This window comes from Mustelus asterias, chromosome 20, assembly GCF_964213995.1.
Source record: "Mustelus asterias chromosome 20, sMusAst1.hap1.1, whole genome shotgun sequence".
Taxonomy (NCBI): Eukaryota; Metazoa; Chordata; class Chondrichthyes; order Carcharhiniformes; family Triakidae; genus Mustelus; species Mustelus asterias.
In genome coordinates, this window is record NC_135820.1 from 58,581,633 (window position 1) to 58,600,627 (window position 18,995).

At 44.0% G+C, this 18,995-nt stretch overlaps 1 protein-coding gene across 1 annotated transcript in view; it reads right to left on the reverse strand.

Moving 5' to 3' along the window:
- The window catches only part of LOC144508568 (nucleolar protein 4-like), a 276,236-nt gene that overhangs the window by 16,812 nt on the left and 240,429 nt on the right, over positions 1 to 18,995 (reverse strand). The window contains exon 9 of the mRNA XM_078236640.1: positions 4,597 to 4,755. Within this exon, the coding sequence (XP_078092766.1) occupies positions 4,597 to 4,755 (159 nt within the window). The remainder of the gene's footprint in view (positions 1 to 4,596; positions 4,756 to 18,995) is intronic.

Genomic DNA, 18,995 nt, shown 5'->3' on the forward strand with positions numbered 1-18,995 from the left:
GAATCCCCTTGTTTGCGTTCTTAAAATCAGTCGGGAGAACCTCACCGATGTAGTGTCACATCAAGGAGGTATTATTACACCGTGAGGGTGGATAATTTGGTGAGGGGACTACTTAATCGTATTCAAATTTATTAAAATATATTAAAATCAGGTTCTCTGCCATTATGGGTGTGAACCTGATTATTTAGTTGGCGAGAGCCAATGAAAATTGGAAAGTGCATTCACGCCAGAGTGAATGGTGCTTCTTGAATCTCAAGGGATATTGATCCCACTCCACTGATCCTGTGCGCAGTTAAAATCCAGCCCTATATTTTTAACACTCAAACTTGGTATCAATTAATGACTATTTTCTGATCTAAATAATCTCTATTACTAAGAGAAAGATTTCTATTTATGTGGCATGCTATCGCATCCTCAGGACTCTCCAGAATTCTTCACAACCTCCGATCTGAACACAGAAGATTAACCCAAGAGTCCACTGGGTTATAGCTGTCCATTGGATAGGTATATATTTCCTATATAGTTATCTCTTCCTTAAAATGGCTACAAAACAGCTAGATACTTCCTTAAAACACTGAAATAGAAACCATCTGGTCCTGGGGATTTGGCACTTTTCCGTGCCATTATTTTGTTCATTACTGTGATTTGGTATAAAGTAATTTTGATGAGTCCCTTGAGATATTTTGTTTTCCTTTACATATTTGGCATGTTGACCTCCTTCTTTGCTGTAAATATCGATTGTTCAACATACCCTCCATTTTATTATTTTCATGAATAATATCAATGTTATCAATTTCCAAGGTGACCTAAGTCACTTCTGATCACCCTCTTTTTTCTTAATATAATTGTTTGTGTTGGTTTTGATATCTGTTGCATGTTCCTTTTCATAACTCTTTCTTTATAGCTCTTATTCTCCATTTTGTCACCCTTTGCAGTTCTATCTTTCTCATTTGCTAAGATCTGTACTATATTTTGCAAGCTTTTCTTCTTGTTCTACATTGTTTCTCTTAATTAACCACGGCTTTTTGGGGCAAGTAGGCTTCTTGACAGTGTATCACATTCAATTATTTGAACACCAACACTGCTGCTCTGTAATTTTATCCATCAGCGGATTTGCCCATTTACTGTGGCCAATCTCTGTCACATTGCACTGAAGTCAGCCTTACCTAAATCTAGAATCTTAGTAGCTGTTTTGCATTTCTCCCTTTCAAACATTATGTTGAACTCAGTCATATTATATTGCTATTATATGATTGTTAGATGAATGTTCTTACACCATTAGGATGCTAATTAAATCTGTCTCATTACTTGTTAATCTAACATGGCATGCACGCTTATTGGTTCTAGAATGCATTGTTGCAAAAAACCATCCTGGACGCTCTCAAGAAATTCATTACCTTTATGACATGTGCCAGTCTGCTTATCCCAATCTATATTAAAATTATAGAATCATAGAAACCCTACAGTGCAGAAGGAGGCCATTCGGCCCATCGAGTCTGCACCGACCACATTCTCACCCAGGCCCTACCCCCACATATTTACCCGCTAATCCCTCTAACCTATGCATCTCAGGACTCTAAGGGGCAATTTTTAACCTGGCCAATCAACCTAACCCGCACATCTTTGGACTGTGGGAGGAAACCGGAGCACCCGGAGGAAACCCACGCAGACACGAGGAGAACATGCAAACTCCACACAGACAGTGACCCGAGCCGGGAATCGAACCCGGGACCCTGGAGCTGTGAAGCAGCAGTGCTAACCACTGTGCTACCGTGCCGCCCGATTCACTATTGAAATCATTCTACCTTTATTACATTCTTGTCTGTGCATTTGTATAATCCATCACTTCACTGATGTTACTAGGACCTCTACACAACTTCCACTACTGTCTTAAATCAGTTTCTATTCCTCATTTCAACTCAAACTCCACTGCCTGCTTATCTCATGTTATATCCTTTATCATCATTGAAGTATCATCTAATCACTAAGGCTACTACTCCTCTTCCTCTACCATTTTTCCTGTCGAGGCTATAACCAAGCATATTTGGTTCTCAGTCTAAACTATTTTTTGGCATGTCTCATGGTAGTCATGCTACCATGTTATATCCTCCAAGGTGAATTTGTGCCTGCAATTCCTTCAATTTGTTCCTTATATTTGTGCATTTGTACAAAAATATTTATTTGAGTCACACACCCGAACCTGTCTTGCTATGATGTTACTCACATTTATTTTTTTCTACCCTGGTTTAACAACATTATAACTTCCAGTTTTTCATTTACCGGCAATGCTTAAAGCATGAGTTATGACAATTATGCCACTCTCTTCCCCTTCATTTGTTTTCAAACTATTAATTATGTGACCTTTTTCACCTGAGGCCTTCCTGCATTTACCATCATAAAAAGTTATTGTGATCCTCCTATTATTCTCCTCACTGAAATCTTAGTCCCAGCCAGGTATAGGTGGAGCTCACTTCATTGGTACAGTTCCTTTCCTATCCCAGTACCAATGCCCCACAAAATGGACCCTCTCTTTCCCACGCCACTCCTTCAACCATGTGTTTGCCTGTGTAATCTGCTTGTCATGATGTGGAGATGCCGGCGTTGGACTGGGGTAAACACAGTAGGAAGTCTCTCAACACCAGGTTAAAGTCCAACAGGTTTATTTGGTAGCAAATTCCACTAGCTTTCGGAGCGCTGCCCCTTCGTCGGGTAAGTGGGAGTTCTGTTCACAAACAGGGCATATAAAGACACAAACTCAATTTACAAAATAATGTTTGGAATGCGAGTCTTTACAGGTAATCAAGTCTTAAAGGTACATGGGTTCATGTCTTGGGTTCATGTCACACTATCTGTAACCCCCACAACTTGCCTGGGCTTGCAAAATCTCACTAACTGTCCTGTCTGGAGACAATACACATCTCTTTAACCTGTGCTTAACGCTCTCTCCACTCACATTGTCTGTACCTTTAAGACTTGATTACCTGTAAAGACTCGCATTCCAAACATTATTTTGTAAATTGAGTTTGTGTCTTTATATGCCCTGTTTGTGAACAGAACTCCCACTTACCTGACGAAGGGGCAGCGCTCCGAAAGCTAGTGGTTTTTGCTACCAAATAAACCTGTTGGACTTTAACCTGGTGTTGTGAGACTTCTTACTGAATCTGCTTGTCCCCATGGCAATCTGCACATGTCTTTGGTGATAATCAAGAGATTATAACCCTTGAAGTCCTGTTCTTTAATTTAGCTTCTAGTTCTTAATAATTGCCAAACAGGATCTCTTGCTTGCTATGTGGTTGGTCCCAATATGGATCGCATGGTTAAAGTGCTTCCCTGCTGCTGACCCGCTCACAGACGTCACAGATCCCCTATTGAGGATGCTGCACTAGGTCAGATGCAGGATTAATAGAAATTCTAACAAACACACAAATTTCTTTTTAGATAACTGCATGTGAGGTGAATAATGAAAGTTGTACCTTCACTCCTCAGAGCAAAATCTGGGCCAATAACTATTACACAGAAATGTCTATCATATTTTCATATAGGTGCTGCTTTAATAGAGTTTGGGAGAGTAACACTTCTGATTCAACTGTTGGTGTTTACACTGCTGAGTTCATCTCTTTTATCTTGCTATAATACTTTTTTTTTGTGGCTTATCTTCATTACCTCTAGACTCCACACTTTACCCTCCGTAAGCTGAGGTCATCCAAAGATTTACTGCCTTTGTTTTATCCCTTTCCCTGATCATCGCTGTGCTCGGTGACCTCACTTATTCATTAGAGAGAGACAGGCAAACAGATACACAGGCAGACACCAACAAATGTCTGTGGAACTTGTCAGTTTTTAATATCCTTATGCGAATTTAGAATAAGCACCTCTGCCACAATGCATATCCCTCCTGGAAGAATGTATCAATTGACATTTTTGTCTCTGATTTTCAAGCAGTGCTATATTTTTCTGGTGTATTTCTGAGCATATGATCATTAATTAATACAAACTGGTCAAAGTGGTGTTGTTCAAGATGGTGGCGATCTGGAGAACAGTGGATTGTGATACTAAACTGCTAATGTAAAACTATTTAAACTGTACTTTTCAGGCTACTTGCTGAAAAATGCTTCTCTAGATTGGCAGCTGTTTAGAATTCCCATGCCCTCCTCTTTGAGGGTCAGATTATCAAGGTCAGTAAAATGTCAGGAAACAGCAGCTTTTATTTGTTGTTTACACACTTCAATACTTTAAAATTTGTCAGACATGTGCTAGCTGTAACAAGGGAGGGCTAGTCTATCATGTCCTCCTGGCCTCAACTGATAGTCAGACTGTCAGTTTACAGCCAGGATCCCACTCTATAAATCAGGAGAAAGACTAGCAAAGCCAGTAATGGTTCTCACTGGAGGGGGAATGAAACATGAGAACAATGAACAGACACTGTTCCAACACAACACTTGTTGTTTGTAATATATTTGCTTTTTATTTGTATAGCGGCAAGTTTGAGTTCCAGGCGATTCTGGAACTGGCACCCACCAGTTCTACACAAGATTATTTTCAGATTTTTTCAGTGCGGACTCTGGGTGGGGCGCCCCGCGAAACGCAGCGTCTCACCTCAGAGGAAGAGAAACCAGATGTCCGTCTCACCCTCCAGCAAGCACGCTTCCTGTTGGTTGAAGAAGGAGCTGCACCAGCGACTGTAGTCATGAAGAAGTTGGAGGCTCCCTCTTCCCTGTCCTCCTGTCTGAAAGAGGAGGCATGTAGGCGAGACGCCTAAAGACAGAAATAAAAAAGGGATGGGGGAGGATAAACGGACAAATGAAGGTGTAATTACCCTTGTTTGAATTGCAAACTGATTTCGCACAATATTACTCCTTTTAAACTTTTATTTGAAAGATTTTTTTTCTTATTAAATTTGGCATGGTTGGCAAAATGTTCAAGGAGCTAATCATGAGAATGACTTTTTTACAGAGTCTGTCACTGGGTTTAAGCATGTAAGTTCCCAATATCATATTGATTTAATTAAAATGATTAAGCCGCCTGATTGCAATGCCTCCAGACAATTTCACCTGCTTTTATAATATCCAACTAATGTTGCTGGCTCCAAACGTTAGCGCCTTGTGCTGCTGGCAACAGCTGCCCCTGGAAGTGCAATGGATTTACTTTGGGGTTGCAATTGGTTTTTACATGAGATTTACAGTGCTAATATGGCACTGACTTCAACATCAAAGTTTGAATCGGTCAAGTTCAATCTCAGTCTTAACTAACATTTGCATCTTGGACATCGCCACAGGACAAGGTGAATATTTGCGTGAACAGACCAAGTATGAGTGAAAAGTGCACCTACTGGCGGCTTAATAATGACCTTAATCTTGGTGTTTAAAGACTAGGAAGAGACAGGATCCATAGATATTTGGGGGGCCTATATTCTGAGCCCTCTGCCATAATCCTCATTTTTTCTCAGTGCTCTACAATTAATCAAAATCAATGGGAATTTGGAATGTGTCTTCCATTATAATGATTGGTGCCCTGGCCTCAGTGTGGTAGAAACAATTTGGAGTATGTTTAAAATTAAAAACTGTGGTTGGCAGGAAATCTATGTTTGCTCTGAACACCAATCAAGACAATGGTTACACCAGGGGTCACTTGGCTCATCATGTCCAGGCCAGCTTTGCAAGAGCAATTCACTTAGTCCCATTCCCCTTTCTCTTTATGATAGCCCTGCAACATTTTACTCCTGAGTTAATTATTCCATTCTCTTTTGAACACCTCAATTGAAACTCCCTCTACTACACTCAGGCAGTGCATTCCAGATCCTAAGAAAGCTTTTCCTCAAGTCACTGTTACTTCTTTTGCTAGTCACCTTAAATTAGTGTCCTCTGATTCTCGACCCTTCTGCCAATGGGAATAGTTCCTTTCTATTCATTCTGTTCAAGCCCCTCATAATCTTGAGCACCTCTATCAAATCTCCCCTCAGTCTTCTCCAGTTCCAGCTTCTCTAATCTATTGATATTTCTTATACCAGAAACCATTCTCGTGAATCTTTTTTGCACCCCCCGTAAAGCCTTCATATTCTTCCCTAAGTGTGGTGCTCAGTTAAGTTTTTAAAAAAGTTTATTTATTAGTCACATGTAGGCTTACATTAACACTGCAATGACATTACTGTGAAAATCCCCTAGTCGCCACACTCTGGTGCCTGTTCGGGTACACTGAGGGAGAAGTTAGCATGGCCAATCCACCTAACCAGCATGTCTTTTGGACTGTGGGAGGAAACCGGAGCACCTGGAGGAAACTCACGCAGATATGGGGAGAATGTGCAGACTTCACACAGACAGTAACCCAAGCCGGGGATCGAACCCGGGTCCCTGGCGCTGTGAGGCAGCAGTGCTAACCACTGTGCCACCATGCCACTCCAGTTGAGGCTAAACCAGTATTTTATACAGATTTACCATAGTCAATGTAATTTTCTATCACCCATACTCAGCAGCAGTAACCTAAAGTCACCTGCAAGAGAACTGGCAGATGAAATTATATTACCATCAAGCAAAATCTTTGACAAAATTCAGTAGTAAGCTTACTGCTCAACACAAAATCCACTACCTAATCTTTTGAATATAGAATGAGGTTTTCTTTTAACATTCTTAATAAATTGATGATCCCACGTCTCGGTTTAAATGATTGCTGACTAATTAACTAGAGGTTCATCAAATTGAGAAACTGGTAAAAAGGCACCAAAACAATAGAAAATCATTTCCCTGAGATGCTCATTACAGTTACATAAATTCCCAGGAGAAAAAGAGGATTTTATTTTTAAATTCCAATGAAAGAGTTAATTGCTTTACACAGCGCTATCTCGTACTTAATTTGATTTTTAATTACGCTTTAAACTCCATTTTAAGAATAAAAATGAAATGAACAGATTATGGATGAAATTTAATAATTAACCAACTAGAATGGCAACGGCATGATGGTTAGCACTGCTGCCTCACAGCGCCAGGGACTCAGGTTCAATTCCGGCCTCGGTTCACTGTCTGTGTGGAGTTTGCACTCCCTCCCTGTGTCTGCATGGGTTTCCTCCAGTTGCTCCGGTTTCCTCCCACAGTCCAAAGATGTGCGGGTTAGGTTGATTGACCATGCTAAATTAACCCTAGTGTCAGGGGGATTAGCAGAGTAAATATGAGGGGTTATGGGAATAGGACCTGGGTGGGATTGTGTTCGGTGCAGACCCGAATGGCCTCCTTCTGCACTGTAGGGATTCTATGATAATTAATCCAAACTTAAAACATATGGACATAGAAAATAGGAGCAGGGGAGGCCATTTGGCCCTTCAAGCCTGCTCTGCCATTCATTATGATCATGGCTGATCATAGAGCTCAAAAGTCTGATCCCGCCTTCCTCCCATATCCTTTGATCCCTATTTGACAATAGTTTTGAATGTGATAAAATATTATGGCCGTGATTTTCCTGAATTGGGACGAAGTGCCCATGTTGGTGGGAAAACAAGAGTGTTGGCAACATCTGTCAGGTGGGATTCAAACTGAAATATGCTAATTAGGCCAACTTGGGGAATCCGCTTGCCAGCCCTGCCATTCCGATCTCAGCACTCTGAGACAGGCCTCCCTCCCCACAAAAAATGAAGTAATGCCCCCGACACTGATCAGAGGAGCACCACCAATCTCCTCACCAAAGAAAGGTTTCCCCCTCCCCCACCACGCAGGCATGAGGGTAACCCGACCCCACTCTTCCCCCTCAGATGCCCCCCGTTGCCCCTCAGATGCCCCTCTCCCCTTCCCCCCTCAGATGCTACCCCCCCTTTAACCCCTCAGATGCTCCTCCTTTTCCCCCCTCAGACACCGCTCCCCCTTCCTCCTCAAATGTCCCTCTGCTTCCTCCCTCAGGCACCCCTCTCTTTCATCCTCAGACTCTCCTCCTTCTGTCCGAAGCCCCTCCTTCCCTAGGACACCTCTCCCACATTAGACGCACTCCCTTCCTCCTCAGATGCCACCCCCCCAACTCACCTCCACTTCTGGCCTTGGCAGACATGAAGATCACACCTGGCAGGCTGATTTCAGGCAGCCCTGTGATCAACATCTGCATCCCTGCCTGTCAACTATGAAAATTTTGAAGTCATCATTTAATCTCCATGCCCCCATTACCCAGGAAGGGTAAAGCTCGGGTGATTGAGACCCCCTGGTCACCTGGCAGGGTGTTAAGTCACTTCGCTGCTCGTTCTGCAGAACAGATTTCCCTTTCTCTCTGTCAGAAGCTGCAGGTGTGAGCAGACCCTTTTTAAGTCCTCTGACTGAGAGATGTCAATTTCACCTGGGGGGAGGGGTTCCATTCTCCACAGTTGTGCACTCAGACCCAATGTATTCACACAGCCCTGATTCAAAGTTTCTGAGATTTCCTAGCAAGTTGAAATCTTTAACACCCTCTCCATTCCACTGGAAACATTGATCTCTATTAATTTTTAAGGAAAGGGTTTTTTAAGCGCGCGAAGTATAAAAGGTAGGCTGCAGTATACAGCGGGCTGCGTCGGGAGTGGGCAGCGGAGTGTGTGGGAAGCAGAGTGTGAGCTATAAGGGCTTTGGCTCACAGGGCTTCGGGGGACAGGGCGAGCAGGGGTGAGTTTTTTCATTCTTGTTTACTTTTCTCTGTGTACCTTGGTATAAAGGGGCAAATGTGAGTGTGAAGCCAGTGTGTTGTTCCCAGTGTAGGATGTGGGAGGTCCTGGAGGCACCTGGCCTCCCGGACATCCACATCTGTGAAGGGTGTGTCGAGCTGCGGTTCCTGAGGGGCCGTGTTAAGGAGCTGGAAGTGCAGCTCGAGGATCTTAGGCTGTTAAGGGAGAATGAGGAGGTGATAGACAAGAGCTATCATCAGGTGGTCACACCAGGGCCACGGGTGGAGGCCAAGTGGGTGACGGCCAGGAAGGGTAAAGCTCGGGTGATTGAGAGCACCCCGGTGGATGTGCCCCTACACAACAAGTACTCCTGCCTGAGTACTGCTGGGGGGGACAGCCCGCCTGGGGGAAGCAGCAGTGGCCGTGACTCCGGAGTGGAGTCTGGCCCTGGAACTCAGAGGGCTAAGGAAAAGGGGAGGAAGGCAGTGTTAATCGGGGACTCGACAGTAAGGGGGTCGGACAGGCGTTTTTGCGGAGGCAGGCGGGAGTCTCGGATGGTGGTCTGCCTCCCTGGGGCCGGGATCCAGGATGTCGCTGGTCGACTCCCGGAAATCCTGAGAGGGGAGGGAGAGGAGCCAGAGGTAGCGGTACATATTGGTACCGCTGATGTGGGAAGGAAGGGGGAAGAGGTCATGAAAAGAGAGTATAGGGAATTAAGGAGACAGCTGAGAAGGAGGAAAGCAAAGGTAGTAATCTCAGGATTGCTGCCTGTGCCACGGGAGAGTGAGGGCAGGAATGGAGTGAGGTGGAGGATGAATGTGTGGCTGAGGGACTGGTGCAGGGGGCAGGGATTCAGGTTCCTGGACCATTGGGACCTCTTTAGGGGCAGGTGTGACCTGTACACAAAAAACGGGTGGCACTTGAATCCCAGGGGGACCAATATCCTGGTGGGAAGGTTGGCTAAGGCTACTGGGGAGAGTTTAAACTAGATAGGTTGGGGGGAGGGGATCGAGACGAGGTGACTGGGAGCGAGGAACTTAGCTCGCAAACAGAGAAGGGTTATAGACGGTGCAAGAGGGAGGATGGACAGGGGATGGAGAAGGGGAGAGCTCAGACCAAAGGATTGAGATGTGTTTATTTTAATGCCAGGAGTATAGTGAATAAAGGGGATGAGCTCAGAGCGTGGATCGATGCCTGGAAGTGTGATGTGGTGGCCATTACGGAGACTTGGATGTCTCAGGGACAGGGCTGGATACTACAGGTGCCGGGATTCAGATGTTTCAGGAAGGACAGGGAGGGAGGCAAGAGAGGGGGTGGAGTGGCACTGCTGATCAGGAATAGTGTCACAGCTGTAGAGAAGGTGTATGCTGTGGAGGGATTGTCTACAGAGTCTCTGTGGGTGGAAGTTCGGAGTGGGAAGGGGTCGATCACTTTGCTGGGAGTTTTCTATAGGCCGCCCAATAGTGACAGGGAGGTGGAGGAGCAGATACGGAAACAGATCCTGGAGAGTTGCAATAATAGCAGAGTTGTTGTGATGGGAGACTTTAATTTCCCAAACATAGATTGGAATATCCCTAGGGTAAGGGGATTGGATGGGGAGGAATTCGTTAGGTGTGTTCAGGAGGGTTTCCTGACACAGCATGTGGACAAGCCTACAAGAGGAGAGGCTGTACTTGATCTGATACTGACCAATGAACCTGGACAGGTATCAGATCTCTCAGTGGGAGAGCATCTTGGGGATAGCGATCATAACTCTATCTCCTTTATGCTTGCATTGGAAAAAGAGAGGATCAGGCAAGCTAGGAAAGCGTTTATATGGAGTAAGGGGAAACATGAAGACATAAGGCAGCAAATTAGAGGAGTAAATTGGAAGGAGGTATTCTCGGGGAAATCTACTGAAGAGAGGTGGCAGTTTTTCAAGGTATGTCTGTCGAGGGTTCTACAGGACAATGTTCCGAGCAGACAGGGAGGAGTTGGTAGGTTAAAGGAACCGTGGTGCGCGAAAGCTGTGTGGGATCTAGTCAAGAAGAAAAGGAAAGCGTACAAAAGGTTCAGAGAGCTTGGCGAAGATAGGGATCTAGATGAGTATACGGCTTGTAGGAAGGGACTAAAGAAGGAAATTAGGAGAGCCAGAAGGGGTCACGAGAAGGCCTTGGCAAGTAGAATTAAGGAAAACCCTAAGGCGTTCTATAAATATGTGAAGAGTAAAAGGATGAGACGTGAAGGAACAGGGCCTATAAGAGGTGAAGGCGGGAAAATCTGTACGGAACCAGTAGAAATGGCAGAGGTGCTTAATGAGTATTTTGCCTCGGTTTTCACAGAGGAGAAGGACATGGGTGGATGTACTGTGGGCTTGCGGTGGACTGAAAAGATTGAGTATGTGGACTTTAACAAAGAGGTTGTGCTGGAATCTTTGAATGGCATCAAGATAGATAAGTCGCTGGGTCTGGATGGGATGTACCCCAGGTTACTGTGGGAGGCGAGGGAAGAGATTGCAGAGCCTCTGGCGATGATCTTTGCATCGTCGATGGAGACGGGAGAGGTGCCAGAGGATTGGAGGATTGCGGATGTGGTTCCTATTTTCAAGAAGGGGAATAGGGATAGCCCAGAAAATTACCGACCGGTGAGTCTAACCTCAGTGGTTGGTAAGCTGATGGAGAAGATCCTGAGGGACAAGATTTATGAGCATTTAGAGAGGTTTAGTATGCTCAAGAATACTCAGCATGGCTTTGTCAAGGGCAGATCGTGCCTTACGAGCCTGGTGGAGTTCTTCGAAAATGTGACTAAACACATTGACGAAGGGAAGGCGATAGATGTGGTTTATATGGATTTTAGCAAGGCGTTCGATAAGGTCTCCCATGCAAGGCTTCTAGAAAAAGTGAGAGGGCATGGGATCCAAGGGGCTGCTGCCCGGTGGATCCAGAACTGGCTTGCCCAAAGGAGGCAGAGAGTGGGTATAGATGGGTCTTTTTCTAAATGGGGGTCGGTCACCAGTGGTGTGCCCCAGGGATCTGTTCTGGGACCCTTGCTATTTGTCATTTTCATAAATGACCTGGATGAGGAAGCGGAGGGATGGGTTGGTAAGTTTGCCGACGACACGAAGGTTGGTGGGGTTGTGGATAGTCGGGAGGGATGTCAGAAGTTACAGAGGGACATAGGTAGGATGCAAGACTGGGCGGACAAGTGGCAGATGGACTTCAACCCAGATAAATGCGTCGTGGTCCATTTTGGCAGGTCAAATGGGATGAAGGAGTACAATATAAAGGGAAAGACTCTTAGTACGGTAGAGGATCAGAAGGACCTTGGGGTCCGGGTCCATAGGACTCTAAAATCGGCCCCGCAGTGGAGGAGGTGGTTAAGAAGACGTATGGTGTGCTGGCCTTTATCAATCGAGGGATTGAGTTTAGGAGTCCGGGGATAATGATGCAGCTATATAAGACCCTCATCAGACCCCACTTGGAGTACTGTGCTCAGTTCTGGTCACCTCATTACAGGAAGAATGTGGAAAAGAGGAGATTTACAAGGATGTTGCCTGGATTGAGTGGCATGCCTTATGAGGATAGGCTGAGGGAGCTCGGTCTTTTCTCCTTGGAGAGACGTAGGATGAGAGGAGACCTAATAGAGGTATATAATATGTTGAGAGGCATAGATCGGGTGGACTCTCAGAGGCTTTTTCCCAGGGTGGAAATGGCTGCTACGAGAGGACACAGGTTTAAGGTGCTGGGGGGTAGGTATAGGGGAAATGTTAGGGGGAAGTTTTTCACACAAAGGGTGGTGGGCGAGTGGAATCGGCTGCCGTCAGTGGTGGTGGAGGCAAACTCAATAGGGTCTTTTAAGAGACTCCTGGATGAGTACATGGGACTTAATAGGATGGAGGGTTATAGGTAGGCCTAAAAGGTAGGGATATGTTCGGCACAACTTGTGGGGCCGAAGGGCCTGTTTTGTGCTGTAGTTTTCTATGTTTCTATGTTTCTAATTTCAGTGTGCAGTGCTTTGAAAAAGACCTCCATTGGCATCTCAATGGATTTCTACTGATGATCCAGTCAGCTGTGCTTATTTTCATTTCCCTACAAGCTTGAATGCATCTCAGATACCTCCATTGATCCTAACCGTACTGTTTACAAAGCTTCTAAGCCTGACTGACAGCTTGTGGTTTCTTCAAAATGAATAAGTGGGTTTGCAGAAGGGGAAGAAGAAACGACAGGCTGTCAATTAGGCTGAGAGTGTATGTCTACATTGTGGTTAGGAACAATGGAAGTACTTGAGATGCATTCAAGCGTGAAGGGAAAAAATAAACACAACTGACAACAGAGGCCTCTGGCAAAGCACTGAGCTTTGAAAGCAACAGATCATGGCTTTCTAGTGGAATACAGGTTGTCAAAGGATTCAGCTTGCTTGGAAGCCTCAAACTTCAAATCAAGGCTGTGGACTATGGGCGGGAACCCGCTTGGGGCCGGCAGGGAAAGCCAGGAGCATTGTGACAGGTTTGGTGTCCCCATTGTTTGCTCGACACCCGATTCTCCGAGCCATTGCGATTCTCACCAGCAGGTAGTGGGCCTGGAGAATCCTCCTCCGTGAATATTTTCAGATCTGGAGTACATCATACATTAGAGGAGTAAATTTCTGTGGCACCTTGAAAATTACCACATGCATGTTGTCAAAAGACAGTTTTTTTATTCTGGGATCCTCAATATTGAGGAGTAAAAGTGGAACCAATATCAAAATGCAATTGCTAATTATCTCTCAAGGATCAGGCTGTACAAGCTGTTCCGAAACAATATTAAACCAAGACTGCATTAATACATCAAATATTGCTGGTCAATGCTTCCTCTTCTTTTTTTTTGCAGTGGTGAAGGTACCTACATAACTCATTTATATCCGTAGTTCTCAGTGGTGCGATGACAATCTCTCACTGTCAACAAACCGAAGGAGATAGTCATCGACTTCAGGAAGCGTAGTTGAGGACATGCCCCTATCTACATCAATGGGGACGAATTGGAAATGGTCGAGAGCTTCAAGTTTCTCGGTTTCCAGATCACCAACAACCTGTCCTGGTCCCCCTATACCGACACTATAGTTAAGAAAGCCCACCAACGCCTCTACTTTCTCAGAAGCCTAAGGAAATTTGGCATGTCAGCTACGACTCTCACCAACCTTTACAGATGCATCATAGAAAGCATTCTTTCTGGTTGTATCACAGCTTGGTATGGCTCCTGCTCTGCCCAAGGCTGCAAGAAACTACAAAAGGTCGTGAATGTAGCCCAATCCATCACGCTAACCAGCCTCCCATCTATTGACTCTGTCTGCACTTCCCTAACTATGACTGTAACATTACATTCTGCACCCTCTTCTTTCCTTCTCTATGAATGGTATGCTTTGTCTGTATAGCGCGCAAGAAACAATACTTTTCACTGTATACCAATACATGTGACAATAATAAATCAAATCAAATTTTCAATCTTTTAGCTATTTTTATAGAGAGAAATATTCATTTAAAAAAGGATCAAAAGAAAACAATATTTTTTTAATGTCCCATTGATGTTCCGCCATGATTGTACACAGCCATGTCCAGGAGATTGATCTTCAATGCCTGGAGACTCCAGGTCAATCTGGAGAGCTAGCAACCCTACGCCCAAATGCTAATTCCTTCCTTTTAGCCCTTCCCAATCAAGTCCTGATCAGTTGTCTCCTTAAAGTTTGTTGCTGTGAAAGGTTACAGCAGTTGCTTTGATACCAGATTTTAACATGAAATTGGAATGCTCTAGCCCAAAAAGCTGTGGACATTGGGACAAGTAAGACCGATAGATTTTTGTTAGCTATGGATACCAAAGGATATGGAGCTAAGGTGGGCAAATAGAGTTAATGCACAGAAGAATTAACTGAATATTGAAAGGCGGCAGGCTTGTGGGACTGAATGTCCACTCCTGGCTATATCTGTATGACTCGGAATTTCTGATTGGTGACATTTGTTTTCATTAAGGGTTAATGATTTATTCATTTATTTTTAAATTCAATTGTTCTAAAATATATGGGGGTGAAGTAAAGAGTTTGTTATTTCTTTTCCCCAAATAAAATGTTGACTCAAGAATAATCCTGGTAATAATTAGAGAACTGGAGTACCTAGGTTTCAATTTCCTCTTTGCATTAGAGGATCCTTTTAAAGTAAAGATTTTTTAAAATTTAAAGTTCTATTTAATAGCTTTTTATTTCTTTAGAAATCCCCAGTTTAAGAAAGGGAACTGAACATGTAGTTTTCATAGAAAATGGACAGAATCACAAAACAGAATTCATAAAACACCAATAAAACATTGGAAAATTCTAGATTCTAAGTAATAAAAGGGAATTTGAATTATATTCCAATTATAAATGGAGACATTTGTAGAATGTGATTCCCGAAACAGTAGTTAAAAACAACGCACCCTCCTGAGTAATTAAAATATAACTTAAGTAGTCAGTGTAAACCAGTGTTCCTGCACTGTCCGATATATAGGGAAGTTTTGACAGGATTACATAATTTTTACATTTTTTTTAATTTAAAGAAATTGACCCAATCACGATGGCAGCCAGTGATATTCTAATCACTTGCAGTTGTACATACTTATTGAGTAAAAGTGGAACGATCTTTCAGTACTTGGGTCTCAGCTTTAAGTATTTTTTACAGAAAGCTTCAACCGATCCAGATGAAATGACCATATTTGCTGACCATAAAGAAGTCCCCAAACTAGCTGTTGCAAAGGAGCCTCAAAAGATGTAAAGACAGTCTCTTATTGGTGTGATGTGGACCGTATGCTATATTCTTTCGACAAATGTTAGAAACCTGGCTTTTTGGGCAAGTGCAGAACTTAGCAGTGGCATGCCAAGTCCAAGCATAAGATAATATAAATGTTGAAGTTTAATTTTGTTTAAAATCTTTTAATATAGCGACAGCATATCATGGGATTTTGGCATATTAGCTCCAGACAGACCTGAAACCTGGGCAAATACTTAATTACATGTGGACATTCGCAGTCATTTGTGAAATTCTCATATCCCTTTGTTAAAGATGAACCATCAAAGAGCAGGACTGTCATATACTAGTCTTTCTGCTTCACCATGGACAATGAAGATATCAAAATCCAATTGCCGGACTTTTACCGCCTCACCCATCCCGATTCCGGCTCACAAAACGGAATTCTCCGTTGGCTTCGGGCGGGGTCATAAAGTAGCGCCCAATGTGTGTTAGCCAAATATGAAATGAATCTCACTGAGCTTTCATTGTATTGTGATGGCCTCCGCCAAACACAAAGACTTTGGCTACCAAATGAGCAGTGTGAAAGGCTTCAACTCTGGATGTTTATCAGTCTAACCACCATGTTTTTTTTGGAAGGACTTTGGACTTGCCCCAGGTCACAGAAGCTAGTGTGATACCATCTGAAATGCCATCTAAGCCATCAAATCAGCTGCAAGCCAACTACGCAGCCAAGGTAAAACAGCTATACCTTGAAAGTGGGAGAAGGATTGTTCCCCCAGTCTGTTCCAACTTCCAGTTCATCCGACCAGCAAGCTCCTGGCAATTTAACCAGAAGAAGCATTGCAGCTTACTAAGAATTCTGTTTTTCTACGAGACCTCTACTCTAGCTACAGCACAAATTTTATCCAAGTGTTATGATCCTTGATGAGACTCCAGGATGGGACGAGGGAGCGGGAGGAGGAAGATCTGGTTAGGGGCCAATTACATGAAAGTAAATAAAAGTTTCAGATTGAAGATGCTTACTAAGTGAATAAAGGCACAAGATTCCATGGGTTTTCAACAAACAAACAAAAATAAATTTTACTAACCAAATTATGAAATATAAAACAATGTAGAGTATCTATCTTATACTCTATTATCCAGGGTAGGTACATGTGAATTAACAGGCGAACAATGGTCAGACACTACACAGTAGATGAAAGATACAACCAAAGTAGTTACCATGGATTTCTCAACAACCTACCCACACATTTTTCTCATTGCAAGACCACCAATTTCATTGAATCTTTGTCTTCCTCACAAGGTTTCCAATTTCCACACTTGGAAGATCTCACCATGGAATTCTCTTGAAAAGTTGCTCCCAGTTGGATATCTTCAACAATAACCCAGATTGCAGGGTTTCAATCTTGTCTTCCAAGATTCATTCCCCCAGATCTCAGAATAGACTTAAGCTTCACCTTCCACACACAATCTCAGATCTACAGCCATGCCAAGTAGAATGCTCCTGCTCCAAAGGGATATTCTTGTCCCTATTGCCCAACCTTCAGCTGTTTTCTTCGCTCATTTCTCTTTTCTGCTCTTTCTGAATTTAGAACCTGTTACATTGCTTCTTTATTTTAAATTTCACTAAAGGAAACCTATTCTATCCTCATCCCTTACCTGGGACTAACTTTTGGGACTTCTCCTTGTCCCTCTCCCTACTTGATCTTTGTCTGCATTCCCATCCTTTGTTCTCCTGCCTGGGACATTTGCCATACAATTGTCCAGAAAACTGAGCCGTGCACTAAATATCTTCCCTTTCTTTTGCAGGCACTTCTGGAAAGCCGCTGACGGCCACGAACCAAGCCCTGAACTCCAGCCCCCGTGACACCTCAGATGAGGATTCAGAGGACAGCATCTTTTGAAGACCTGTCACAGTGCTTACCCACACCCTCCACCAATGCAGAGACCCACACCTCAGTGGGACCTAGTTCTAGAATAGCCTTGAAGTCAAATTCCCCTCCAAGTTACTCACCGCACTGACTTGGAAATATATCGCCGTTCCTTTGCAGTGGCTGGGTCAAAATCCTGGAATTCCCTCCCTAAAGGCATTGTGATCAACCCACAGTGCATGGACTGCCGCGATTCAAGAAGGCGGCTCACCACCACCTTCTCAAGGGCAATTAGGGATGGACAATAAATACTGGCCAGCCAGCGACACTCATGTCCCACGAGTAAAAAAAAAATGTTTTAAAGTGTAAATATGCTTGCAATCGTTTCATGTCTCCTCTTGTTTTTGCCTCCTTCTTATGATGAGTTTTGTTAATGTCAATCACACATGAAATCTTGGTTCCTGCATACACTAATGGCAATTGTCTTTCTTCTGTGCAATGTGTTACCATCTGACCAGATTGAGTACTCAGTTTCAACATTTATCTTCATGTCAGTAACTCCTGAACCTCAAGTTTGTGGGCCTCATACCCATGCATTGTAGGGTCCCATAATGTGCATTCTTTGTTCTGCATCATTGAGGCAGAGGTCTCTCCCTATCTCATCTGCATTGTTGAGAGTTGAAAGTGTAATGTTTAAGGGGAGATGCAATCACTCATGCAGAAGGCTCATGTACTGTCCAACTCGATCTGTCCACTGTCTCTCGGCAGGCTTTTGATGATATGAGCCTATTAACATGTTGTCCTTAGCAAAATAGGTGTGCGTCATTCCCAGAGGCAGGAGCAGTAGTAAAAGTAATAATGCAGGCAGTGATAACACCAGGCTCAATCTTCCTGATGGTCTCCTCACTGAAGTATCAATGAAAGAGACAGACACAAGAATTAACATTTGTTTCTCAAGGTCGATTTCTGGTCAAGTGATTATGGCCTCAAGACCTCTCCGCGCATGCCGGAGAGTCCTAGCTCCTGAAGTGATGCCCAGTGTGGGGTGCGCATGAACGTTCCAACAACTCCCCACCTCACCTCACAAGATTGACGGCTGGACCTTTAGCCAGGTGACTGTATGGCTGGAATTTTATCGATCTGCCTGCCGCGGGAAAAGGAGCAGGTGAGGGGCAGAGCATGGGAAAGTCCATGGATCTTGGATGGGATTTTACGGTTTTGGGACGAGCGTGGCCATAAAATCCTGTCCAATGTTCTTCTTTCAGCTCAGTCACTGGGATCATCATTATCTGTACTCCAACACTGCACAGTTCAGACTGACCATGAGGGTGAATGTTCATTGTCTACATTACAATAATTTAGGGAGTCCACAGATTATCCTCTGTGGGTGTTCCATGGCCACATTTCCAAGGAGATCGGCAAGCTTGTCCAGTTGCCTAATAGTTCTGCAGTTCCATAATACTCTGGTAAATTTGAATGCTACACATGAGGGGACCAATCATTGCCACTTTGAGGGATCTGTGTTGCTTAAATGGGCACAATTGCTTCACTTGACTGACTCCCCGCATGCAACTGAGCAGCTGTTAACCTGTCTCAGCTGTGGTTGTGCCCTCATCTTGGAACTAACATTTCAATAGGGTGGCCATTTAGTACCTCTAGTCATGTGTTTCTGTACAACCTTCCTCACTTGTTGCCCCAATGGAGTTGTTGCCCTTCTGCCCTTTTCCTTCCCTCAGTTGTCAAGCCCCTTCCTCAAAGCAGCCATTGCTCTGCAAAATACTTTGTTCGG